Source organism: Centroberyx gerrardi, chromosome 3 (assembly GCF_048128805.1).
Source record: "Centroberyx gerrardi isolate f3 chromosome 3, fCenGer3.hap1.cur.20231027, whole genome shotgun sequence".
In the NCBI taxonomy this organism is placed as follows: Eukaryota; Metazoa; Chordata; class Actinopteri; order Beryciformes; family Berycidae; genus Centroberyx; species Centroberyx gerrardi.
The window spans coordinates 23,257,252-23,284,623 of NC_135999.1; the positions used below are offsets into that span (position 1 = coordinate 23,257,252).

Genomic DNA, 27,372 nt, shown 5'->3' on the forward strand with positions numbered 1-27,372 from the left:
GTGTCTTGTTTTAATTGTGTCATACAGTAACTGACTGCAAGACTTTGAGGGAAAAGGCCGCTGTTATGATCCCAATCAGAGATCACAGTGCAATACTTTACAGCAGCTCTAACAAGGTGCAGAATGCCACAAGCTTCTGGTGGGTACAATGAATAAAACCACCATAGTAACACATACACACACATCTTAACTTGGTGTGTGAATGCATGTGTACATATGAAGGAAGATTGTGTGTGTGTGTGTGTTATTCATCAACTTGAGGAATGCAACATGCTCCTGATAGGTGGAATGAATCCAAAATCAAGCCATCATATATGCCACAAGTACACAAACACCGACTTAATAATCATTTACCAATTTCACAAACACTGAGGTTAAGAAAACTGAACATTAAATCATAATGCATAGATTGGTTCAACTTTATACACAACACACATTTTCTAAACAAGGAAAAGCCTCAGCCCCTAAAAATCTAAATAGATAGTGAGCAGAATCCAACGCAACATTGGAAAATATACAATGTGAAGAACAATGAATTTAACTTCAGCTGATACACAATGAAGCTGCAAAATGGAGTGAACACTGGAGTCTGCTGTATACACAGTCACACAGTGGGTTTCATTTGGGTCTAAACATCAAGACTTTAACATGGCTGAATCTGATATATTATATTGTTGAACTAAGATGCATTACAGGAGCCAGAACTTTATTGCTTATGCAATAAAGTAAAAAGTTACATGCAAAAATGTCAGTATCTTTAATTCTGCTAAGCATGGAAACAAAGATTATGCCATTTAACCTTGGTAATAAGAGTCAAAACACCAAACACCTAAGACTTCAACACTGACCATAGCATGGGAAAGCTCTATATATATATAGTTAGTTAGCTATCCCAAACTAAAATCCTTCACTGTGAAGATAGGCGATGGCAAACTGGCAAATAAAAAACAAAAAAACTGGGTTCCACTGTTCAGGTTCGAACCCAACTTGCAGTGATGTGCCTTCAAATATTAGCATGTGACCTGGTTTTTAAAGGGAAGGGTCAGTACCTAAACTGGGTAGGCGGTAACCCGAATAGAGAACGTCTCCCATAACCAACAGGTCACAGATTGGGTCACCACAGCAGTCTGAACCCCTCCCTGCTTACTCATTAAGTCACTCTGGATAGCATTGTCTTCTAAACACCTTTAAATGTAGTGATGTTTGTACTTAATGACATCCACCTTTGTCAAAAGAAGTTTACCGTTTCCCAATCCCCGCTGGGATAACTTGAAACTGAAATCACCGGTTGACCTGTTCTCTCTGCTTGACACCAATACAGCCGGTCCTCATTTCTAACTCTTTCGCAGCTGCTACTTAACGAACATGCTAGTGGTAACTCCGATTTCACCCACACTGCTCATATTAGTGCCACATTAGTCCTCAGGTAAGCATCAAAGCTTGATAAAATGACTGTGTGAAGTGGACATCTCATAGCAGCTCGTCGATTGGGGTGGAAGCACACCACAAGAGTTCATCCAGAAACTACAAATTTGGATTTCAATACCAATTTTCAGAATTTATGTTGGTTGCCGTTAATGGATCTAAACAAACAAAATCTTGCAGAGTGTCTGCTGATTTATTTTGGACCTTCCATCAGTATTACAACCTTTTGTTATAATGTATTCACAATACTAACATGTATAGTCAACAAGTGCAACAGTGTAGTTTATTAGCCTGTTTGTGTACAGAGATTACTCTGAATGTATTGTCTGTTGTTAATATTGCTGCAGTAGGACTGACAGCAGGCAGGTTTCCCTTACAATAGTCCGTTTCTAAACTTTACTGCTCCAAATAAGGAAGTCAATGATTTATTTTGGTTCACCTCATTTTTTTGCAGGATCAAATACGCACACTGACCAACCAGTTCACCACCTGATGGACTCCATGGTGCCAAGTCGGGAAATGAGCCACTGTATCTTATGTGACTGCTGTCCTTCAGCAAACACACATTAAAGGCCTAGATAAACTCTGTCATCACACTACAGATAGTTTACCCCTGTGAAACAAGTCCTCTAATGTTATGTTTCCGACCACCATAAGAAGAGAAACCCACAGAAGGTGACAGGAGCAGGGTCTATATGACCTGGTGTTCTCATCAGCCGAGCCAGTTAAGGCCAACAACAGCTGTGAAGGAAGTCAACTGTATAACCACTAGAACCACACTCCGAAATGTTGAAACTGTTTTGCTTACATACTTCACATCAAACACCATAATGACACGTGTCAGAAAAATACATGCCTAATTCAATTCTTTCTCTCTCTTTCTCTCCACGATAAATGGTCTGTATAGTTAAGACAGTCAACACACCAACACACACATGCTGTACAGTACAGGTACAGTGTGTGTTTGGTGTATACAACAAGGTTCAGAGACAAACACCAGCATCAACCACAATGAGCAGATGATACTGTTAAGTGTTAAGTAGCCATGTGCTATTCTCAGTTAGTCTCTGAATGACGCAGGCAGCCGCAGGAACCAGCTTCCACCTGCTAAACACAGAACAGACTATCAGAGTCTGGACAAAACCATCATGTTCCTCAGCCTGTGTGGCCTCTTTCTTTTTCACAACAGGGTGGGAATATAATCCCTTTCTTCACAGAGCAATGAATGATCGGTTCAGTTTAAGCAAGAAACTAAGGCCTTATTTGAAGGTTTTCATTCCAAAACACTGGATATCCACTTTGGATGAATAGAAAAAATATTACCCATAGTTCATGGCTCCTTATGTAAAAAATACATATAATTATATCCATAAAAATGTTACTATTTAATAATGAAATGGTGAAAAGATAATGAAATAATAAAGAAAGATAATGATAATAATGAAAAGATAACGAATATCTTCAACAATATTAAAGATAACTTTTTGAACCTTTATTCAGGTAGTCTCTTAAAAATATTATTAAATAGTGAGTGATCCTTTCAGTAAATTTTTAAGGGTCGGTATCATTGCTTTTTTTTTTTTCCCAAATGATGGATATCCTGTTTTGGAATGAAACTCCAACTCCAATTATTATTTATTTAATCGGAACGGCCAGTTCAGAACAAATGCTTATATAACCGAACAGCCTTGCCCTCTGATACGTTCAGCAGTGTTCAATCCAGTGTCGCTTAACTGAACAGCTGTTGTCTGAGCCAAAAGGACTGAAAAACTACACAATCAAGGAATTAAAATTCCTCTTGCAAAACAAAATTCACACCGAAACAGCTCGATGGACAAATGACTCCACAATGTACTTCGTTATACCGTCGATGTAACTTTCCATATTGCATTGTGCAATCCTCGTCACTGTGTATTTGTTTGAGCAGGTTCCATAGCAATAAACAGCCAGGCTGCACAAACTAGAAGCCGTGTGGAGCCAGAGATCAAAGTCCAGAAAACAACTGCTGAACGTTACATAAGTTGTTAGAATTTCCAAACAATTGTTACGACGCTCTTTGAATCATTTTAAATCTGTACTGAGTTTACAGTTAATTATTTTAGTACGATTAAAATGATACACATTCATAGTGATTATCATTGAATCGAAGTAGAGCTAACAATGAGGATCAAAGGCTTTGTGTGTGTGTGTGTGTGTGTGTGTGTGTGTGTCCATGTGCATGTACTGATTGCTTCCTTATATGCTTAAAGCTCAAATTACATTGACAGGCTACCCGTCTTGAATTAGTGGGTGCATGCATGTGCAGGCATGAAGTTTGTATGCGTCTGTTTGTGTGTCTGTGTCTGTGTGTGTGTGTGTGTATAATTCATATAGACGTACAATTTCATTACACTCTCCTCACGCCTGCAGCTTGCACAAACTAATGGACGAGCCACTTGAAAAGATCCAGAAGGCTGGATACACGGCTTCGGCGAAGGGGAACACGAAGGAGTGGAAGGGATACGCCCTGTCCGCCACGTTGTAGAACGTCGCCGTTCCCTCCTCGCAATCCAACAGCACGCCTACGCGCTTCGGATTGGGATTCACCAGCACCGTCTCGCTGCTGGCGTGCCAGGCCGACAGCTTGACGTTAAACCACTCGACGCACCAGGACTGGGCGTTGCGACCCAGCCGGCTGGCGGGGCCTTTGCGGTCGATGCTGTTGTAAGCTAAACCCAGGCCAATAAAGTTGTTGCTGCTCATCTTGATTTCCCAGTAGTGGCGCCCTCTGGAGAAACCCTTGGAGGTCAGCACCTGGGAGCAGACGGAGAATCGGGCGGGGGCGTCGGGGTAGTTGGTAGGCTCGTCTGACACAGAGGCGTTGGTCAAGTCCTCGCTCAGGATGACGCGTTTGTGGGCCGTCTTTGGGTCCAGGGTGAGCACGGTGCCGTCTGTTCGGGACAGAGGAAGGACAGGTAAGACCGGGCGGCTGAGAACTGATGCTTCTATTACCTCATGAGGGGAAAGTACTTGCTACGCTCATAAACTTACATTTCAGAAGATCGTTTCTTTTTGCAGCGGAGGTAATGTTTAGTGGGATGTCTGGAGTTTCTAAAACAGAAGAGGAAGAAAAATAGAAACATTCATTACCAAACTGCGATACTCATTGTGTCACTGTGGTGAAAAGACGAAAGCGCAAAACGAATGTACTAAAATGACGGCATCTTCCATCAAGTTACATGTCATTATTACAATATTCAACAAAGGATCAGCTGGTAACACAGAGGCACTGTACAAGAGAGGACAGTGGCAGACTGTTCTTCTCAGCCCACACACACACACGTTGCCTTGATGTCTCAGGGAGTTCTGCTGATGCAGATACTACTGCTGCTACATTGCATTTTTTTTTGTTCATTTTCATTGATACACTTCTACTTAATATGTCCAAGTGGTGGAATTGTGTTTGCTCTATTGCACTAGAATTAGTACTGAGAAACTCCCTTCTGCATGGTACAGTGAGAACAGACGTAGATGACTGGTTTGTTTGCCGTTTATTATTGAAATGTGGGCGGCGTTTACCTGGTTTCCCTTTGGCTTCCTCTGCAGGAGGTCGGCCTCTGGGCATGTCCAGTAGGTTGTCCATTGAATTGGCTGCTTTCATATTCTCTGTTGGCTTTCTGGTTTGTTCTAAAGGAAGACGCACAAAAAAGTTTGTTTTGGAGGTGTCAAGTGAAAATCCTGTCTAATAGGCTGTTTAATGTTTTGTGAAAGATAATTGCAAGAAAAATAAAAAAATATTTTTTTTATTTTTTATTTGATAGGACAGTTGGCAGACAGGAAATGTAGGGAAAAAGAGAGGGGATGACATGCGGCAAAGGGCCGCGGGCCGGATTCAAACCCAGGCTGGCTGTGGGAAGGACTAAGCCTTAGCAGTACACGCTCTACCAGGTGAGCCACCGGGGCGCCCTAAAAAAAATTTCATTTTAAAGCTACACTAAGCGATTTTTTCTGACCACTAGAGGGTGACAGAAACTGCAACACATTTTGTAAACACACACAGCGACGGAAGCCCTTAAGGACAAACCGTGCATAAAGGCTAATGGCTAAAATAAACGTACCTACGGAGAAATATCGGCGGTTACCAGTCTCACTTTGCCAGATTTTACTCCCGCTGAAGGTTACATGTCCCACAATAACAAGTGAAGAGGTAGGTAGCAAGGTTACTAGTTGAAAACGTTTACTCGCTCGCTTTATCGATTCACCATTACTCGGGCCGACTTTGACAACAAGCTTTAGGAAAGAGGTGAAAACAACGACACAGCTGGCCCGCCTGTGTGGCTGTTTGTTTATATCATTACTTCTCACAGAAATCTCCACATAGCACACGTTAGTTTCAGGATTGGTTACATGGTCTGAAATCGCTTATTGCGGGTTTAGGGTTAGTGCACTGTGTTAGGGTTAGGGTTAGTGCACTGTGTTAGGGTTAGGGTTAGGGTTAGGGTTACTGCACTGTGTGCACGACCAACAAGAGACAACAGTAAACAGTAAATTTCATACTGTCAGGTCTTTGGTCCTGATGAGTTTGTTCACTGTTTCCACTTTTCTTGTCTGACTCTAAGGGAAAAATGAGTGTGACAACAACAGTTTAGAAGTGATAAACAAGGGAAATCCACTCCTAGTTACAGTATGTTGTTTTTTCAGTACTACCATGCCAAACAGTGTCTTGTGATTACGCATGTTGTCCTAATTATGAGCGTGCCATGCTCTAATACATCCACATCCCTATTTGTAAACCTTTATTCTATTTCTAGTTTTTTAACAGAAGAGCAGAACTGTCCAAAAGAGACTCGTCCTGTGTAACTTTATCTCCTCCTCCTGTCTCAGCTCTTCCTCCTTTGCGTGGTATAATCTGAACATGCTGCCACTGCGCAGATATTACAGGTTTACTTTGTTTTGCCAGGGCGGAAGAGGGAATCATGCTGCAGCGTTTTTCTTGTGTTCCCGCTCCAACATGGCAACCACTAATAATCGCTCTTAATCGCTCTCCATATATTCCCTTGACAGGCAGTCCACCCTTCAATGTTTCATTGCTTTTAAAAGACACTGCAATAAACAGGCAAATACAAACAGATACTGCCGCGGCACATGGACAACTTCCAAGGTAAACACACTGGTCCGCTTGTCTGCCACCCTGAAGGTAAAGCTCACAGCAGGCTTTCCCAACCCTGATCACTGACAACATCAGGAAGAATTCTGAATCAAATAATAAAACGACTGTAATATTGTTTGTCATATAGAAATAAAAAAACTACCACGAAAGACGACAGAGCCTTCACTGAGAACGCTACACAGCGTGTCGATGCACACCTGTCACTGACCGGCTCACAAGAGAAGCATTGTTCACGAGTCATCGGTATGACGTGAACACAAATTTTTCAGATCCTCGACACGGACGTTGACACTGTTCAACCCTTAATCTATATCCAACCAACTGTGGTGTTCACTACATTTCCATGCACACCAGTACGTCTCCAGTCTCCCCACTGGGTAACTTTCAGGAAAGATACATAGGAACAATATAACTACAGTTTATGACAGGAGGGAAATGACTGATGGAGCTTGTAGCCTATAGGGAAAGTGACCTTTGACATATTAAATCAATAAGATTGCATGAAAATGGGAATATTACCGGTTTTCATATAGATAGAAACAGCTTAATCATCATTATCATTCTCATAATAAGAGTAAAGACAATAATCAGGTATTTTTTAGGTATATATGACCTCATGCTGCACTAGTAGGCGTAAATATACATTTCTAACCAATTTATTTTTTCCCTGACTCATATTCCATTGGTTTAGACTTTTGAATGATCCCTCCCTGCATTATGTCCCGCCCCAACATCCTGGAAGTAAAGAAGCCACTTCACGGGGTCTTTAATGACATTTTCTTACTTGCAGGTTTCTTCTTCTGGCCGGCCCTCAGAGCAGCACCTGGACTGTGGGACCTCTGGGGTCTCGGCGGGCCTGGAGGCATTTCTGAAACGGTTTAGGCAAAAGATAAGGCATTTCATTCTTAAACTGTGCAGCCATAATGGTGTTATCACCTTGGTGCGGCATCATGCGTTAAACAATGCTTGTAAAATTCATATTCATGCATCATAAAGCATGTCTGTGAGACGGAGATGAACATACCAAACAGCGGGTGAGGAGCGATTCTCTCAGGTGGAAAGACACTAAACCCTGAGAGAGGAACTGTTCTTGGTGGCCCTACAAACAAACCTCCTGTTAAGATGCCGGATGCTCACATTACAACGGCTTTTTTACACACAGGACTTCAAATATTTACCCCACCAAAGCAAAATGTTGCACCAATTTGAGGAATGTCTTAAAGGGATAGCCAACTAAAATATGCAATTTGTCATTAAAATGTTTTTTTTTAGTCATTGTTGGGTGTAAAAAACAAAACGAAACTGCAAGAATCTGAAGTTATTTCTACACTGAGAAAAGCCGATCGTGATACAAAATAATACAAAAAAATTACATTTTTAACTGGGTTGACCATCCCTTTAAAATGGTTGATTTGTTTTAATTTCTGATCCCAGCATTTTTCCACATGACACCAACTCACCAGATGGAAAAATGCAAGTGTTAAGTTCTGCAAAAAATAAACACACATCATTGGCTTCACTAGCCTTTCATAATACATCTTCAGTTGTAAAATCTCTCTCTTCAAACAGTGGTTCTCAAACTTTTTTGGCTCGTGACCCCTTAAAACGAAGCGTTGCCTACTTGCGACCCCTCGTCACACTCTGCATATGCAGAGAGGTGAACAGTTCAACCAAAGAATGATTTTCCCTTTTCAGGTCGTTTTATTTATTTGATTAATTATCAGAGGCTGAAAACTATTAAGAAATTGAAAAGAAAAACACAAAAAACAGCAAAAAATCTTAAAAAACAGACTTGATAATAAATTTGATAGTAGAAATGTGATTTTTTCCTATCCCATAAATCATCTTGTGACCACCCAAAATTATCTCGCGACCCCCTGGGGGGGCCCAACCCCCAGGTTGAGAACCACTGCCTTGAACGATATACCTGCACGCTCACCTGGTTTAAGCATCCGCAGCCTGGCCTCGACAGGCTGTTTGAGGACCTCTGTCAGATGCTCCTTCAGGACGGCAGCGAAGGCCTGCGCTGCCGTCACCGTCTTGGAGTCCATGTTGGATTTGGGGATGTAGGGGTCAAAGGCCACTACTGAGGGCAGGTCAACTGAAGCCTTTGAGGAACAAGGAAGAGAAAAACGTTTTTTGGACAGTTTTTATGGAGTTGCAAAGCCACATTCTTTTCAAACCAAGACCAGAATGAGGTTTCAATCCAAGTGGCCTGTAGCTTGATGATGCCCAAGTCTCCCATGGGACAAGAGGCCTCCCTCTCTCATGTTCGCTTCCCTCGGCCTCACAGTGCACAAGCTGAGAGCTTCAGAACAAACCAAGCCTATTCTCCTCAAATGATCACGTGGCTCTTGTTTTATGCAACCAACAGTCTCACTAACCCAAAATGTTGGGAATGTTAACAAGCAAATATTCTGATAAGTTTCTTCCTCGGCATCAATCCTCATCCAAGTGAATATAGTCAACTCAGTACAGAGTGGGGCTAGGCGATATGGCTGAAATCAATATCATGATAATCATAAGAATTTTTTTCAATATTGATATATCACAATATGGCTCATGCATGCAAAATCACGTTAAATAATCAAATTAATGTTCATCCCATTGAACCGAATGAACTGAAATTTTCAAATAATATTCCTTAAATATATTCCTTACCTCATTTTGTCAGAGTTTTTAAATACAATTTGCTTGTTAGCATCAATTTAGACAGCAGAACTGTGTGTCACAATATCCCAAAATCACCATATCATGACAATATGATTCCACTGAAAGACGATAATCAATAATATTTAATTATTTCCCAGCCCTAGTGCAGAGACATAAATAATGAGCACACTACGTGAAATTATCATCTAGTTTATTCAGTCAAGAAAAAAACAGCTCAGGACGAAACTAAAACACAAAGCTAAAACAGTGTTGTAGTTCCAGTCATGTCTTCAGAGTTCAAAGGCAAAGAGATGAAGAAGGAGCAGCTGATCCTGCTCAGTTGCAGAGCTGTTTTAGGCGACTTAGATGCCAGATGGGTGGAGTTCGCCACAAAAGACAATACAATGACTGCCAGAACGTTTTGACAACCACAGCAAAGTTTATAGAAGTCAACTTAGTATACTTCTCTGTTATCCAAGTCAGTCAAGAAATGCCTATACAATATTCAATATGTGGCTCTAATCCAAAGCAAAAATTGGCTGAAGAAGTTAATTCAAGTTTCATTAGCGAACTAATAAGGTGCCCAGGTGGCAGTGTGGTGGCTGAAACACGGCATGCACCCCAATAACATACAGCCCTATTGGACAGGGACAAAATCTGGCTTATTCCTGTTTCCCCTCAGTCATCCTGTCTCTAAATATAAATATGCCAGAGGGACCTTTTAAAAAATAACAATAGCCACAGTGTACACAATCAATATTGGGACCACATTCCCAATATTGATTTGCACCCCTCTCTGCACAATCTATGTCTCAACTGTCCCAAGAAATCCCTCTTAACCTTTTTCCTCCCTGTCACGTTTGAACTGAACTCCAGAGACTAAATCAATCACGGCCCCAAAGCTTTCACTTGGATTCACCTGGTCAGTCTAGCTCATGAAGAGAGCAGGTGTTCCTCATATCTTGCCCACTCCGAGTAATTCAAGCTACCCAAAATAAATTCTAAGATTGGGACTTCTCTGATCTACCTCCACTTCTAGGTGACAGAGGTCGTCTCACCTGCAGGAAGGCCATGCTCTGGGACTGACCCAGCAGGTTGTTGATGTCATCTTTGGCTTTGCTCATCTTCTCAATGTTGTCGGTGAACTTCTTCATGAGGCCCTTGAGTTTGGTCTGGCTGCTCTCCTGCTCGCGGTCCACCGTGGTCAGGGCCTCGCGCTCCTCGCGGTCCAACATGTCCCGCATCTGCTGATATTCAGCCGCCAGAGCTTTCTTCCTGTTGGTCGCAGAGTCCTAGGGGTGGACCATCAGACACATAGATAGATCAGTAGATAGATAGATAGATATAAAGACAGACGGACGGACATGTAATTTCTGTCACATTCTCTTTTATAACCTAGAAGTTATGGATCGCAAATGACCGGGAATCACTCATTAATTCATTTATAGCCTCTTGGGTTTCAGGTCACTACTTCAGACTATATGATTCCTATTCATAACCATTTGTGTGCATAAAAAAAAAGTAAATGTCACTCTTTAAAATGTGGTGAGAATTACCTTCAGCATGTCCTGCTTGTTCATCATTTGAGATATAACGTTCTTGTTCTTCTCGATCTTCTCATCCAGCAAACCCAACTTGCTTCTGAAGTCAGTCTACAGACAAAAATACATAATCAATACTTTATATATCAGACTTTATACTTTTACTCCACTATGTAGCCAGAGGGAAATATTGTACTTTTGACATTACATTTCTCTGACAGCTGTAGTTACTATACTTACTTTGCAGAGTTTTGCAGGTTTTACATTCAAAACATATGATAAACTCATCAAATATGTTGCATTGTTGGAGTTTAGACTCCCCAACAGTATATGGAGCAGTTAGACTTAGCACCACCTGGACTACCTACAACATTAAAATATGTCTTACAGGTTAATGCAATTTAGCAAAAAACGCGCTCAACCCTCAGTTATTTATGTGGGTGCTGAATCCTCAAAAAAATACTCCAGGACAGCACTCCAAGCACTTAACTAACTATAAATGAATTAATTGGAGTGCTGTCCTGGAGTATTTCGTTACAGGTTAATGCATCAATAAGTTAACACTCTGAAAGGGACCATTCTTCAGTGTACTTAAGTACATTTTACTGCTAATACTTCTATACTTTTACTCAAGTTCAAAATTCTGAGTTTTTACTTTTAATGAAGTATTTTTACATTATGACTGATACTTTTACTTAAGGATTTGAGTAGTTTTACCACCACTGGTAGGCTACTTTTACCACCACTTGGCACAGGTGAATACTGAAACACACCCACAGTAGGTCTACACACACCTGTTTCAAGCCCTTTTGCTCCTCGGGGGTCATGAAGGAGCATCCTTTATGGACTTGCTGGAGGCAGAAGCTGCAGATAGCACGGCCGTGCTGGACGCAGAACAGCTCCATCAGCTTGTGGTGGTCGGGGCAGATGCGCTCCGACAGGTCGGCCAGCGGCTCGCTCAGCTGGTGGAGGCGAAAATTCGGGTTTTCCCGGTGAGGCTTCAGGTGCTCCTCGCAGAAGGACGCCATGCAGGTGAGGCAGGTCTGGGATGCTTCGGCTTGCATGCATGTATCGCAGCATATGGTGGGCTTCTTTTCGGCTTTGACCTCCTCCCCGTGCAGCTCACTCCTGGTGGACTTCATTTTGAAGGTCTCCACCACGGTGCTGAGGACGGTGTTTTTCTTCAGCTCGGGTTTGGTGGCGAAGAGGGTCCGGCACTGCGGGCAGCTGTAGCTGTCTTTCCAGCTGGCGAGGAGGCAGTCCTGGCAGAAGTTGTGTCCGCAGGGAATCGTCACCGGACATTCAAACGGACACAGGCAGATGCTGCAACTCAGCTCATCCTCCAAACTCAGGAGAGAAAACGGACTTTCGTCGATGTCCATCGCGGCCATGCTGAACTCTGACTGACCAGCGGCGCGTCTGACGCATAGACTGAGCTCTGGCGCTGCGGGGAGGAAACGAAACTTAACTCGTCAATTCCGAGAAAACGAAAGTAGGTGGAACAAGCGTTTCATTTCATTTTAACAGCATATTTTTCTTATTAGACGCCGATTCTCTTTTAGTTTAGCGTCTGTTTTCCAACCTTACTCTGTCAAACCGACTAGTTACCAAAAAAGCAGTGTAAAAACCCTTAATAACCAAAGCACTGAATAATCAGACGCCACAGACAGACAGTCATTCTGGCCGGTTACCACACTTGTAGCCTAGTTAGATAAAAGCGTATACGGTTGAACAAATAACTTACAAGGAATTTAAGTATTGGCTACTTGAAAAAACAATATAGATTTTTATTTCTCCAACAATACCTTTTTCCTTCGGGTGCAGCTGCAGGGCGACTCAGTCCAACTCGACGACGGAGCTACTGTATGGAAGTCTGATATGATGCAAATGCAGGCGTGTCCCGATATAAATGACACCTGACTACTGACAAGTCTGTTGTGATGCAAATGCAAGGTGTGTCCCGATATAAATGACACCTGACTACTGACAAGTCAGTCTCTCTCTCTCTCTCTCTCTCTCTCTCTCTCTCTCTCTCAGTATGGAAGCCCGTTTCCGCCACTGGCACTTTTTCTCTTTTTTTCCATCATGAATTGAGATGCTAAGTTATTATTATGAGATAGTATCTCATAATTATGAGATGCTAAGTCATTATTATGAGCTACTATCTCATAATAAATCATAATAAATCTCAAATTTCTGACCTACACCAGCCACTTTAACAGGTACACCTATCTAGTAGCGGCTGGTCATCTGTTGCTGTAGCCCATTTATCATAAGGGCCACAACTTGTGTGTTCAGATGCCCTTCTGCACTCTACTGTTGTAAAGACTGTTATTGGAGCATTTGTGGCCTTTCTGTTAGCGTCAGTCTGTCCATTCTCCTCTGACCTCTCTCATTAATAAACTGTTTTCGGCCACAGAACTGCGGCTCACTGGATGTTTTTGGTTTATCACACCATTCTCTGTAAACACTAGAGACTGTAGTGCATGAAAATCCCAAGAGGGCAGCTGTTTCTGAGATGCTGAACTACCACGTCTGGCACCAACAATCGCACCAATCAGTCAAAGTTGCTTAGATCATACATCTTGCCCATTCTAATGTTTGGTCAAACAAAAAACTAAACCATTTCACCATGTCTGCATGCTTTATATATTGAGTTGCAGCTACATGATTTCACTGTTTGGAGGAGCCGACTGTTTGTGTTAACAAGCAGGTGTACCTAATAAAGTGGCCTGTGAGTGTCATATTTATAAGATACTATCTCATGATTATGACTTAGTATCTCATAAATATGACTTAGCATCTCATAATTATGACTTGGCATCTCATAATTATGAGATAGTATCTCATAATAATGACTTAGCATCTCATAATAATGACTTAGCATCTCATAATCATGACTTAGTATCTCATAATAATGACTTAGCATCTCATAATGACTTAGCATCTCATAATTATGACTTAGCATCTCATAATTATGACATGCTAAGTCATAATATTGAGAAAAAAATGTCAATTCATGATGGAAAAAAAGAGAAAAGTGCCAGATTTTTTTAACAGGTGGCAGAAACGGGCTTCCATAGTGGTAGTATTAAAGCTCTGCACACGCTACACACAAGTTCCTGCACTACTGATGATATACTGTAGAGAGCGCTGAGAAAACACATTAGATATTATTAGTTCTTTTATTCAGCAGAAAGGTTTACAGGGTAAATGTGTCTGTAGCTGAGATACAATCAAATGCAGATAAAGTTCATTGGACATCTTGAAGGTTTTTGCTTGTGTTCACCTCAGTCACAATTCGCTCACTCACATCCATTTTGGCTCAAAATGTCCATAAAATAACCATATATCTATGACTTTATGGCAATGCTTTTCAAATGAACACTTCACATGATTCTTTAAACTAAACTACTGTGATAATACTATAACTCTAATCCTTCTTCTGTTCGGGTTCAGTTGCTGTTGATGTGCGGCTTCGCAGGATGCTGCTGTGTGTTGTTTTGGCCACTTGTGTAGGCCTCACTGAGCTGGTGGAGGTCCTTCATCAGGTCTGCAAACTGCTCCTCCTGCAAACACAGAGAAAAACCATCACTTAATATGTTGTCCCCAAGTCACCAGTGTATATATAATGCACTACTATGTCGCACTACATATTCATTTTGGGGGGAAATGGTTGTTGGTTGACTGATTGACATTATAACACTTTTGCTTACTGGATAATTTTTGAGATAGTGCATGATATACCTCAGGATATGCCAGAAAAAAACTGCCGACATATCATTCACTATCTCAAAAATGATCCAGTACGTAAAAGTGTTATAATATCAATCAGTCAACCGACAACTTAACCCCCATACATCTCAGCTTTTTTCCAAACTATTGAAGTTAGCGGGGCCATCTTTTTACTGCTCCAAAAAAAATAGATAAAATGTCCAAGAGCTCATGCAATACAATCCAAGTGTTTTGAAGCCAAGCGATTGAACTGTGGGTCCAATATTTACCTCATTATCTTCTCTATTTTCCTAACTGACAATGCTCTGGTTACACGTGACTGTTGGCACATTGGTAAATACTGGACTTTTGGACCCACAGTGCAATCATTTGGCCACAAAACACTTGGATTATGCCGCACAAGCTGTTTGAGGACATTTTATGCTTTTTTGGTGTAAAGAACTTCAATAGTTTGGGAGAAGGCTGAGATGGAACTACGGCTAACTCGCTCTGTGTTTGGTGGTCCTACGAACTTCAATGGAGTTTCAACTGACATGGGGTTGAGTAGATAACGACTGAATTTTAATTTTGGTGCAAACTATTCCCTTAACAAGGCTTTAACAAGCACAGTAATTTATTTTAATGGTGTGCAGTCATTTTCTAAGAGAAGGTGCCACTTTTCAATTAGTTGATATGTCATTTTTGAATGAAACCCTTCACTTCATCTTTGCTTGAAGAGTGGCTTTCTCTCTCTCTCTCTTACCAAGACGTTCATTCGCTCAGCTGCTGCAATGGCAACACTCAGCTTTCTCTCGTCCTCCTCCCTCTCCTCCTCAATCACACCCAACCTATGAGACACACAGAGGGAAGAGATGTAGATGTCATATTGTTCATATTCAACTTAAATAATCTAGAACTACTTGTAGTACTTTATTGATCCCACAGTGGGAAATGACTGAAATATCACAAGTGGTACAATACACACAGCGTAAAACTCAGTGAGGACACTGCTCACACAGACAGAACAGAACACACTGGTAACATATTGAAACATACAGTACATCAAATAAGGATTAGTGCATATGCTCATGGAAGCCACACTGGGCTGTCTAATCCCTCTCCACCTGTTGCTGAAGATATGAACATGCATGTTTTTGCTCATCGTTGACTCCACAGTCTCACCTGAAGGTGGCGCTGGCGAGCTGCTCTTCTCGCACGGCCAGCAGATCCCGCAGTTCAATGACCTCTGCCTGCAGCATTGCATTCTGGTCCTGGCTTTGGACAATGAAGTCCTCCAGCCGCTTTGCCATCTCCAGTTCGCGCTCCGTCACCTGCTCCACCCCCAGACGAAGCTCTGACAGCTCTTGAGCGTGCTGGTGTGTGTGAATGCCAAAATGACATTTTATGGGGTGTAATTCAATCATTAAATCATACACTATAGCCAGTATTAAATCAATTTTGTGGATATAGTGGCTAGAAGATGTGACATACCCTGTCCAGTAAGTTTAGCTGCTCATTCTCAGTCGTCATCTCGCTTGATTCCCTGTTGTGGATGTCTTGTCTGATCCAGGGAACTGGTGCAGGTGGAGGTTTGATGCTGCCTCTCTGAAAGAAGATGAAAACTTGTCTACACGATTCCACCTACTTACCACACCAGGAAAAACAACACTATGTCTATATTATCGATATGTGTTAATATGTTTTAGTTAATGTCAGAAATGTTCTTGTCATAAAATAACATAAAACTCCTCTTTGTACTCACAGTATTTGGTGACGAGATCTTTGGTTGGTTAGTCTCCATCTCTTGTTCATGGTTATGCTCCTGCTCTTGCTCATAGCCATCTATCTGCAGATGCTCAGAGCTCGTCTGCCTCTTCAAAACAAGTTTGTTGTGTCGCCTGTGTGGAGCGCTATGAGCTCTGGTGACTGGCTTCCGCTCCCTCATACTCCTCCTGGTCCTACCATCCCTATTGAGTGGATGGATGAATGAATGATTGAATTAATTGTTTATTTAAGTGTCATACATCAAATGATGGCCAATCCGAATGGGTGCTTAAAGACCTTAAAGACCATCTTTACTTATTGATGGGAGGGGTGTGGAGGGGCGGGATTGTTAAAAAATCTGATGGTTTTATTGGTTAGAAATGTATATTTATACCTATTAGTGCAACATGAGGTCACCATGAAAAGTAAGTCACTATAATGGGATAAATCATCCTACAATATATACATACTATATATGTTATATGTGTGTACCTCATGTAATGTACACACATATACAACACACATATATGTATGAATACACATTTGGGGTAGACTGATATTTTGGGTCGATATTGGCCTTTTATTAAATTTGGAATATCATCCAGTCAGCGTTGTCCTCTCCGACCACAGCTACATACACAGTGACATTTTATTTTCTTTGCATATTTAATTTAATCATTTAGTCATTGAATTACAGTAAAATAATCCCAGAGTTTCAGGTTAACCCCGATTCAAGGAGAGAGGAGAGTTTCAGTGGAGAGTTTTAGTGTCCCATGATGGTCTAAATGTTATTTTACAGGCTTTTCCGCCCTGCCAAGAATACAATTCTTGGGGAAACACTGACTACTTGTTATTTTTTGGCATGAAAAATGTCAGATTGAAAGATATTGATCATCGGCACAAATTATTAGCATTGGTACCGAACTTCAAAAACCCATATCGGTCGAATCCGATAATACACCCATCACCTATCATGTATCATACCCATCTTTTAGGCCTTTGGGATCCACAGGAAGCTGCTGGAGTGAAGACTGGTGCGGACTGTACTTGCCCAAGTCTTTAGGAGGGACATATGTTGGCTTGCTTTGTCCCATGTGGCTGCAATGAAGAGGCTTCTTTAGTCGCATGTAACACCGCCATGTTCAAGTTTGTAACACAATCACAAGGTATCGGGATGAAGAAGTACAATTTATATCATAGAGGAAAATGCCAAGTCACACAAGACAGGCTGCACAGAAACACAGGCCTTCGACTTACCTGCTGACTGCGATCCGAGGGGCTTCAGGACCCAGAGACTCTGTGATCTGGTTGAGAATGGACGGCAGAGGGTGCAGCTTGTCCACTGTGCCCTGAGGAAGAGACAGGATGCATGTTAGAGTTTACCAACCTCTTCACTCTCATTTGGAGTTAAAGCAATATTCCACTTAGTTTTAACATGGAGGTTAGTCGGCACTTGATGAAAACCATAATATAAACTAATCACCTAGATCGGATGCAGCTGGACGAGTTTGTAGCGTTCAGATTTTTACTTCCAATTCATTTGAATGAGGCCATGAAAATAGCCTTTTAGCATTTTAGAACATAATTTCACCGAATACTATTTTTATTGATAGAAGAGAACATAGCGGAGGGATACCATTTAGGAGAGATACTTCCTGTTTGGGAGACCGGATCTACTTTTTTTTTTTTTAAATACTAATTTTAGTGTAAACCAAGAATAGAAATGCAAAATGACAACGGAATATTGCTTTAAGTAAGCAAGTAAACTTTATATATATAGCACCTTTCAAAACCAATGTTACAAGGTGCTGTACAGGTCAAAATCAAAGAATGTAAAAGAGAAAGAGATAAAAATGATAAAATGCAGGAAAAAACCCCACAAAGACACAAATAGAACATTACAAAATAAAGTGCCTATGATAGAGATGGGTTTTTAAAAGCTTCTTAAAACCTGTAACTGTTTCTGTAGTTTTAATATTTAAGGTGAGGCAGTTCCAGAGAGTGAAAAGGCACAGTCTCCCTTTGATTTCAACCTGGACTTGGAAGCCACTGAAGGACACTGATCAGAGGACCCCGCTGAGATATACAGTAAGTTAACTAACCAACCAAACTGGGCATATCATTGTTTTTTGCTCCCACCTGTTCCTTCTGGCAAATGATGTCGACCAGCAGGCCGTGCAGCACAGCCAGGCGCAGAGGCAGGTCTACGTAGCCGTCAAAGGAAGTCATTGGGAACTCGGTGTCTGGATTGGACACTGCTTGTAGAAAACCCCTCATTCCTTCCCAGTGCTGCTGCAAGAAGTCGTTCATAAAGAGCATGTACTCCTCCTTATCTCCAAACCTGAAGCAGGGGGAAAAGATTTCATTTATTAAAGTGATGTTGAACTTTGTTAGTACCTTGGGTTGTGTAGCTTCCTGGACATGATATAACCCCAAAATCGGCGATTCTCTGTTATCTTTTGCTCTGGTAGAGACGATTGGAGAATTGCGTTTTTTTCCCTCCCTCCATTCACTGCCATTGTATGGTGGAACAGGTCTGAAAATCACACTTCTAGCACATAAACAAACGTGAACAAAGCAGATTCTGCCAATATATATATAAGAATCTGCTGAAATGTTTTTAAGTGAATCGCTTTCTTTCAGTTTGAACAAGTCTAACACTGAAATCCGTTCGGAAGAATTTCGGTGCTGAACTACCAAAGTTCAACATCACTTTAAAGCCACTTCAGGAAATCTGAGCAGATTTTGTTTCCCTAACTCCTGGAATGCATTTTTTTTCCTCCAGTCATGCAAATGTTTCTCCCATCACAGCACAGATGTTTTGCTCATTAACAAGATCACACATTCAAGTATGTCTAGCACGTTTACTTTGCTGCACAGATACATAAAAAAAAGCCACTCACTGGGTGAAGTTGGCCAGGTTCTGGATGACTTTGGCAGTCAGGGTGAGGGTGCGCAGGGTGGTTGGCTCTGGGTACGGCTGTGTCAGACCAAACAGAGACGGGCTGAGGATAGCAGGACATAAGAAGCGAAGGAAGAGGGAAGCAGAGATGAGACGCTGGCCAATCTCCAGCCGGCCCTGGTCTTCACACAGCTCCGCCCAGCTGGAGAAGATCCTGTTCAGCTCTTCGGGGAAGGATCTGGAGGCAAGAAAGATTTCAAGCATCAGCTCAATGAATTTCCATTTTCACCAGCCTATCTAACCTTTATATCATTTCATGTCTTCTATATGGTGAGCTCTCTTATCTCACCCATGCATCTCAGTGATCTTCTGCACCGCTTCCTCGCAGCTCTCCCTCAAGTGCTTCTGGTTGTTTGCCAGCTCGGAGGCGGCGCATTTACGAGGGTCAACTTCACAGCTCTCCACTGAGGCGTACAGACGGGTGATGAAGTCTCCTGCAGTGAGCGAGAAAACACAGTATTTTATGAAAACACAAAGCACCAGCTGATATCAAAGAAAAACTGACAAACTGGAGTCATTGCAGTAACTATAGCTTAAAGGTGTATAAGCTGCAAAGAGAAGAAAAGGAGTTCCTAAAACAACATCAGAGAAGCTCCTCTGCCATTGAGTTTCCCTACCAAGTGTGTCAATGAGGTACTTCTGGCCAACCAGCTTCATATATTCATCGATGGCTTTGGTGGCCAGTGTGTTCTCTCTGAAGATCAGCGCCTCCTTCTCTCCAAGACGCTCCACTTCTGCACCACCCAAAGCAATGAGGAACTCCTGAAGCATAAACACGCATTAAGAAAAATGATACCTAAGTATTCCTTTTTTTGTTGTCAGCATTGTTATATCAAATGTGGTGTTTGAGTGATACTTTACCACTGTGGGATCAATGACGTAATACTAATCATGATATATGTGTGAAAGGTTCTTCATGATTGATCATCAAGTAACTATGACCGTAATATGAAGGTAAACCATAATTATGATGAAATTATTTGGTTACATGAGACTCATTATTCACCTTAGCTTTGCCAATACTCTGCAGCACATGGACCAGCGCTCCTGCCAGCTCTTCCTTTTCCTTCACGTTCAGAAGTGGCTCCAGGTTCCTGCACATTTCCACATAATCCTGCGTCACATACTCTGCAAACTCTTTGTATTTCTCCATAGGCAGCACCTGCAGATTCTGGAAGCGGGCCTTGATGCGGAGTGAAGCCTGGGGTCCCAGCAGCTCCTTGTTCCCCCCTGTGCCTGAGGCCTTGTACGGGATGATGGGATGCCACTTCTCCTGATAGGTCCTCCCTCGGATGTCAGCCAGAGATATGGCCACGCTGCCCAGGGGGTGCAGGCTGACCTCGTCCCGGGAGTGACGCTTTTTCTTGGGGTCCTCGTCGCGGAAAAGGTGCAGGGAGATTTGGGAGACAGAGGGCAGGTTGTCCAGCTCGAAGAATTCACCCCAGAATAGCTGGCAGCCTCCGGTCGTACCCCCGCCACCCCCTAGGCCTCCTGAAGCCCCAGAGGAGCCGTCTCCTGCCAGGCTGGAGCGGTGGGAGGACTTGGCGACGGCTCGGCTGCTGGTGCGGGCGAACAGGGTCCCATCCAGGTGTAACTCACAGTAGTACCGCCGTTTGGGTGGCAGATCCTTGGCTTCATTCACCCACAGACTGAGGGAGTTTTCTGTGCGCTCAATGTTATCCTATGAATAACAAGACATTGGGATGTCATGTACTGAAGAAGAAAGCATCAATTCTGCTTTCATGTGAAGCCTCTTAACTCCAAATGTTGCCTTTTGGGTCTGTTTTTACTGTAACTGATAATGTACATGGTTTCTTATGTGCTAGGTTGCATTTCTAACTATTGTATATATGGTGATAAGAACATTAACCTCCTTAATTTCCTCAAAATCTGGCTTTTTTATTAACATTTTCATTTGGCGGCAGCATTTTCAGTGTGCTTTTTGGTGCAACTCTAAACGTCTCACCTTATTGGGCTGGGCGGCCCGCCTCAGGTCTTCAATCCAGCGGTCCCGCTCGGCGGCTGAGGTGCAGCCGAAGCAGTGGTTATTCTCAGAGTTTATCACCTAGGGAAGTAAATTGAAAACAAAGGGATTTCTGTAACGTTACTGGGATGGGGAAATTTGTTTTTGAGACCATGAGGTCACCTTATGATGTTTCTAACTGAACTTGAATTTTACACAAGAATAGAATGTACAAGTCAAAGGTCAAGTCTACCTCGAAGCAGTACTTCTCCCCCAGAATAGAGCTGTGGACCGGCCTGATGACGGTGCTGGTGTCTGCACCCAGATCTAGACTCCCCACTGCGCTGACTGGAATAGACACAGACTCCCGGGAACCATAGAGCCTGGAAAACAAACAGAGAGGGAAGAAGATGTGGGCAGTCAAAAACTGGACTGATGAAGATAAGAGGGGTGACATATCATGATTTGTCAAAAACAAGACAATTCACTTTCATAATAAAGCAGTGATATTCACAACTTGAGATGCAAAAGATATACAGTATGTGCCTTAACAGTGCCGTACCTGCTTCCTTTGCCTAGTCCAATGCGGTTTATTTGGGTGGTGCTGTTCCTCTTCGTCTTGCCCTCGAAGCGTCGCTTGATCAGTGCCTAAGGGTAAAGATGTGAGAGAGAGAGGGGAAGGCAAAAGTATGGTGAATGAGTGTAATTAAGCACCATAACACCAGGAAATGCAGGGCCAGCACAATGACGTTTCTTATCTCTGGTGTGTGTAATACTCACCCTCACACCGCCATCTTGGTTCTTTAGTCGAGGCCCACCTGCCTGGCCCACGTGGTCGGGGCTACACTCTAAGTAAAGTAAAAAATTTACACTTTTCAGGTTATTTATTATTATTATTATTACACTAACGGTCATTCCATTGCTCATGAATCTACATTTAAATCCACAATTGAGGCTTCTTGCTGTGATTTTTTTCCATCCAGTGATATGTATCGTACATAGGCTATCGTTCACATCTACATGTGCGTGTTCTGTATACATTTTGCTGTTTATGTAAGAGCAATTGAGAGGGAGGGTGAGCACATGCTTGGTCGTTACTCATTGGGTTGGAGTCCACTTTCTCAAAGCTCCAGGGGAAACACAGTCTCCCCATCGCCCCGACCCCACCACCAATACTGGTTTCTGCATTTCCAATGAAAACTGCTTAAAATTAAAGCATCAAAATATCAATTAAAACTGCTTAAAAAAAACTAGACAAGGCTTTGGTATTAGCAGTAACTCAGTCCATCCACTTGATTAATATCACACTTCCCCATGAATTTGCAACTATACTGAGATCAGTAGCAAGAGAGAGTAGAGTAAATTATCAATTGATCTAAGTGTTCTTGAAATGAAAATGAGATCATACAGGATGTGGTTTTTAGCTGGAACTGCAGCCTTTCTGAATGCAGACTTCGCTAGAACACATTGGTATTACTGAGAACCTTTTAAAGGTATGGAGAGGATGAAATTAGAAAAAACACATTCTATCATTGCTTTATCCTAATTTGATTCTTCACAGTAACATTCTGTCTTCCCTTGGTTTATAAGGTAAAGATATTTTTGGAGTCAAAGATGTGGATGCAACAGTTTACAATGCAGAATACCATCAGACAGACTTTCACTCTCCTTTGCTTACCCAAAGCGCCACCACATACAATCCAGCGTCTAAATCCCATCATTTAGTCCAGAGGTTTGTGGAAGTCTTGTTACTTAGATCTCATACAACAGTGGAGCAGTCCCTTTATCATGGTCCTCCTCTCTTCTTGAAATGGATGCTGGCGTTGATGCAGAACCAACCAACCCAGACCACAGACCTTCGGTGCAGCCTGACAGCTTGTTCTGAGCAGTATGTTCAGAGTCGGACGGTGAATGAGAACAGAGCCCTCTCTCTTAAGCAGCCTCGGTCGGACCAGTGGAACACCCAGGCGCGATGCTATCTCCCCCCAAAAACTTAGAGGAAGCTATTTGACAGCCGCTCGCACGCATAAACACTCAGCTATTTCCTCTGTGCCTGTCTGCACAATCATGCTTACTGCAACTCTGATGTCAGTAGCTGTGATGCTGCTGCTCATGCTTCCCCTTAACCCTGATGTTTTGTTTTTACTGTTAATCCAGTGATCATTTTGTTTAATTCAGGTGTGTGTGTGTGTGTGTGTGTGCGAGAGAGAGAGAGAGAGAGTGAGAGAGAGAGTGTATTGACCTGTGTCGATATCTACAAGGTTCTGCATGCTCAGGTTGGACAGGCAGCTGCTGACTCGGTTGCGGGTCCACATCACTGGCTGAGAAAGACACACACACACACACACACACACACACACACACACACACACACACTTATTATTCTATCAAAACATAATGACTCACAACACCTTGAACTGTGTGTACTGTTGTCAGTTGAAGTGTAATGCTTTCTGCCTTTTATTGAGTTTAATGATACAAGTGTAATAGTACTGTTAACAGTGTTTTTTTGTTTTTTAAATCAGAAATTTAACTTTTACTTAAGTACTTTTCACTTAAGAGGACAGATTTTGTGGCTCTCCATAAGCATCATAAACTGGACAATCATAAACTGACAAATTGTGGAGCCATTTGCAGTGAACGGTCAGACAGCAAAGAAGAGAAGAATAAGCTGGCTTTACTTTGTGCATTTTATTTTGTAATTTCCAAATTTTCCAATTAAAATAATCTAGTTCGATCTCTGCACTCTCTTCCTTTTAGAATTGCATATGAAAGATCACATCTAACATCGTTCTCTTTTCTTAAAGTTAACTCAGTAACTTTTTATACCAGTACTTTCACTTCCACTTAAGTAAAACAAGAGCAAAGTAACAACACTTCTACTTGAGTAGGATATTTTAGTACTCTCTCCACCACTGTGTGATAATGAAGGGAAAGGGGTGAGAGGAGGGTGTTTGTGTTTGTGTTGGTACCTCTTCCTCTGGGGAGATGAGGATTTGTCCTTCTTCAAGGACACAGTTGCTGATGTCCCACAAGGGGACTTCCTGGGGCGGGGCCCACTGCAGCCTTGGCAGCTCAGTGAGGGCAGCTGATGCAGCCTCATCCTCACCCACACCTACCAGACAAGCATGCATGTACACACACACACACACACACACACACACACACACACACACACACACACACACAAAATTATAACATCCTCCTGTTCATTTCTACACAACTTACAGAACTGCACAGAATTGACACTGCTGCAGGCTCTCTATCCCACACCATACCATTACATATTAAATTTAGATATTCTGTAAACTAAATGTTAACTAAATGTTGTAAAATATATTTATTTCTGACTGTAGAAACGGTATTGTGAACAAAATTACAGGCACATGCTGGCCCTTGTTTGTTTTTCAGTTTTGGTAATTGTGGCAGGATGGCACTTATCTCCTGCAGCACTACAGGCCACTCCCATTTCTAGAGTTGCCAAAGCTGCTGCTTTGATGCTATCTTCCTCTTTTCCCCGTATGACACACCAGGACAAACTACGCACATCCTGTGGTTTCTCTGTAATTTTTTTTTTCAATCAACATTTTGTATCAGACTGCATTTTATACATTTCACAGGAATTATATGATATTGCCTATATGGCCTGGTACTTTAGGTTTATCTTAGGTAGTTTTTTTGCTGGATGTGTCCAATATATTATTAAATACTGAAATACTATACTCTACTAGTGATATGAAGCTGTTATTCATTACTAAGAAAATCCAATCCAAATCCTCACTCAAATTGAAAAAATACCATGAACCACATGGGGTCACCATTTTGCTGACTGGCAGAAAAAGACATTTCATAAATAGGTATATGTATTTTACTGTGTTTTGGTCGTGCATAACGTTCTGGGGAGTGTCATTCAAGTTTGGAAAAGAATTGCTTAATTAATTAATTAATTAATGAATTAATTCAATCATTTAGGATTTGGGTTTGCATCCTGCCTTCTGACCCAAAAATGCAACAACTAGTGCACATATTATCATCTTAAACTAGAAATTGGGACATTGCGTGATAAGAGAGGATATACATATATATACTGTATATATAGTGCATGAATTTACTTGAATAAACTCTCAGATTTTGTGACTGAGTGCACTCTGATGCCTTACCTGGCAGTAATATCGGGGTGCTGTTCCGGGTCTGCAGCTTGGGCCTCTTGAGCTTCTGCGACACGGTCCTCAGATACTTTCTGAAGAGCGCCCCCCCACCTGCTCTCTGTGAGGGGTCCGAGGAGCAGACCCCCGCGGCGTCTGCAGCAGCTGAGGCTGGAGCTGCCTGGGCGGACTGGGCCGAGCCAGAGGACGGGGACAGGGCCGAAAACAGCGACCCGGGAGGCTCAGACAGGGCTCTCCTGAAGGGGTTCTTTCGGGTTCCCTTATCTGCCTTGACTGCTTCTCCACCTTTGCCCGTGGATGAAGACTTGTCTCCGTGTTCTTCACTCAGGGCCTTGCGCCAGTGCTGCATCTTGCTCCACTTGGTGCCGGAGCTCTTCTGAACCTTATCCATTGTTGATGCTGCTGAAGATGTTCCCGCTTCTCCTTCTCCTTTCACCTCATCGAGAGTTCCCTTGGACCCAGTGTGCCACTTGTATGTGTTGAGGGGGTCGCTGCTGTTCTCGGCTGGTTGGTCCTGAGGATGCTCCGCTGGAGGGTCCTTTTCCTTCTCGGTTGGCCCCATTTCGTTCGGCAGATGTTCAGCTGCAGGCTCTGAATCTTTTTCCTCCGTGCCCATTTCAAATTTTCAGGGTGTGTAACTGTAGATTTTGCTCAACTTCTCAAGGATGCATCAAACAAAATAAAAAATTCCAAATTCTACTGATATCACACTGTCTTGGTGATTTTTTTGTGTGTTAAGGATGGCAATGTTGTCCGTGCCTTTGCTGGTTCTATCTCGATTCTCTCTTGTTTCCTGTGTTGCAAGATGTCATCCGGCAACAACATGAGACTGGCTGCTTTGCATGTGGTTGCTTCGCTGTAGCGCCTAATACTGTATAATCCTGTCACTCAATGATTGGCTGCTTCCTCATACACCAACAGCGAGATGTTCACCATTTTCAGAGATCTCACCGTTTTGCCTAGTCTTTATTTTTACATTTTCACTTCAGACTCCTCTTCCTCACTTCCCCTTCTGCTTTTTATGTATTTTCATAGGGGTTTACCCCCAAATGCATCTCTCACTGGTGTTAAGTGTATGGTGTAAGCATCTAGGTTTTTTACAGTGGGCCATTATCAGCTCCTCCTTCAGCTCATAGGAGGTCTCTGTCAGTTCACCAGTCATTTTGAGAACTTCAGAGTATGTGATGTTGTGGTTTTTCACTCTAACCTCATTTAAACGCTCATCCTTTCTCGTCTATGGAGTTTGAACGACAGACGACTCCAATTCACACCCTCATTCCTCCCTTGTTGATTTCATTTATCTTGTTTATTTAATAAAGATTGATTAAGACTTCTCATCTAATATTGCTGCAGCATCACAGTATCGACTGCTGGCCTTTTGTAGTGTAAGGGTAGACTTTAGAGCTAACGATAAAGCAATAATTAAAATATAAATAACAGGATTTATGTTCCCATTTTTACAAGTATACTTATTGTAATGACAGTGACATATGGTGGCAGTGGTGGGGTCTTTCTCGTCTCTATATCCATACTTGTAGTTCATTAATATTGTATGCAAACTGTGCACACGGCTGTTATTCAGACCATGATACAGTAAAGCAATACATCATTAAAGGATGACAGTATCAATCAGATACCTGTGGGCGTGTGGACTGTTGACTGTTGAGTTCAGTTTCCTGTCAAAGCAACGCTGCACTTCCTGTCAGGCTCGGTTTGTCAGACTCAGAAAACCACTTCCTGCACTGATGTTACTCACTGCTTGTACACACACCTGCAGGATATTTCCGTTTTCTAGTGGGCTGAGATGTGTAGAACATGTAGTTGTTGCCTGATTGGGAAGTACAACTGGACAGCAAGTTTTCTTATATGCCACTACAACGTACTACATATTATACTTAGGTTAATCTCTAGACATTCAAATTCACAAATAGCATTATTTAAAACCAAGTTTGTCTGATTCATTCCTCTGTAAACATTAACAACTCTCAAATTTTCTCTATTTTCATGGTTTTCTATGGTTTTCTAAGGACCTTTCT

General features: G+C 42.2%; 3 protein-coding genes across 5 annotated transcripts in view; 1 reads left to right on the forward strand and 2 right to left on the reverse strand.

The window, feature by feature from the left end:
- cbx8b (chromobox homolog 8b) overlaps nucleotides 1-27,372 on the forward strand; it is a 79,008-nt gene that overhangs the window by 22,911 nt on the left and 28,725 nt on the right. The window lies entirely within an intron of this gene.
- Nucleotides 18-12,803, reverse strand: trim25 (tripartite motif containing 25). Of its 2 annotated transcripts, none has more exons than XM_078290583.1 (11): nucleotides 12,744-12,803; nucleotides 12,573-12,683; nucleotides 11,562-12,211; nucleotides 10,783-10,878; nucleotides 10,285-10,518; nucleotides 8,514-8,682; nucleotides 7,359-7,442; nucleotides 5,962-6,018; nucleotides 4,984-5,091; nucleotides 4,456-4,515; nucleotides 18-4,355 (listed from the first exon to the last, which is right to left on the reverse strand). In XM_078290583.1, the coding sequence occupies exons 3-11, from the start codon at nucleotides 12,156-12,158 to the stop codon at nucleotides 3,823-3,825; spliced, it is 1,938 nt and encodes a 645-aa protein (XP_078146709.1). In that variant the 5' UTR covers nucleotides 12,159-12,211; nucleotides 12,573-12,683; nucleotides 12,744-12,803; the 3' UTR covers nucleotides 18-3,822. The 2 variants fall into 2 exon arrangements, with proteins under 2 accessions (XP_078146709.1, XP_071772131.1); XM_071916030.2 differs by having other exon boundaries at nucleotides 8,508-8,682.
- Nucleotides 13,939-26,333, reverse strand: rasal3 (RAS protein activator like 3). Of its 2 annotated transcripts, XM_078290683.1 has the most exons (19): nucleotides 25,331-26,333; nucleotides 24,143-24,285; nucleotides 23,413-23,491; nucleotides 21,951-22,018; nucleotides 21,733-21,818; nucleotides 21,424-21,553; nucleotides 21,174-21,272; nucleotides 20,214-20,888; nucleotides 19,825-19,969; nucleotides 19,497-19,641; nucleotides 19,149-19,385; nucleotides 18,385-18,586; nucleotides 17,503-17,594; nucleotides 17,230-17,343; nucleotides 16,244-16,448; nucleotides 15,973-16,086; nucleotides 15,664-15,854; nucleotides 15,245-15,329; nucleotides 13,939-14,336 (listed from the first exon to the last, which is right to left on the reverse strand). In XM_078290683.1, exons 1-19 carry the CDS (start codon nucleotides 25,950-25,952, stop codon nucleotides 14,223-14,225), a joined length of 3,546 nt encoding a protein of 1,181 aa, XP_078146809.1. In that variant the 5' UTR covers nucleotides 25,953-26,333; the 3' UTR covers nucleotides 13,939-14,222. The 2 variants fall into 2 exon arrangements, with proteins under 2 accessions (XP_078146809.1, XP_071772148.1); XM_071916047.2 differs by lacking the exons at nucleotides 23,413-23,491; nucleotides 24,143-24,285; nucleotides 25,331-26,333 and adding an exon at nucleotides 22,849-23,092.

What these genes read in the sequence shown, in the direction of transcription:
- trim25 (XM_071916030.2), bottom strand. Translation starts at nt 12,158, where the DNA reads ATGGCCGCGATGGACATCGACGAAAGTCCGTTTTCTCTCCTGAGTTTG. An exon ending in ACAAGCAGGACATGCTGAAG is followed by an intron (nt 10,519 to 10,782) that starts GTAATTCTCACC and finishes GTCCACCCCTAG; the next exon opens with GACTCTGCGACCAACAGGAA. An exon ending in GGAAGCCAAAGGGAAACCAG is followed by an intron (nt 4,516 to 4,983) that starts GTAAACGCCGCC and finishes CTTCTGTTTTAG; the next exon opens with AAACTCCAGACATCCCACTA.
- rasal3 (XM_078290683.1), bottom strand. Translation starts at nt 25,952, where the DNA reads ATGGGCACGGAGGAAAAAGATTCAGAGCCTGCAGCTGAACATCTGCCG. An exon ending in GTACCTCATTGACACACTTG is followed by an intron (nt 19,642 to 19,824) that starts GTAGGGAAACTC and finishes CGCTCACTGCAG; the next exon opens with GAGACTTCATCACCCGTCTG. An exon ending in CCCAAAGGCCTAAAAGATGG is followed by an intron (nt 16,449 to 17,229) that starts GTATGATACATG and finishes TCCACTCAATAG; the next exon opens with GGATGGTAGGACCAGGAGGA.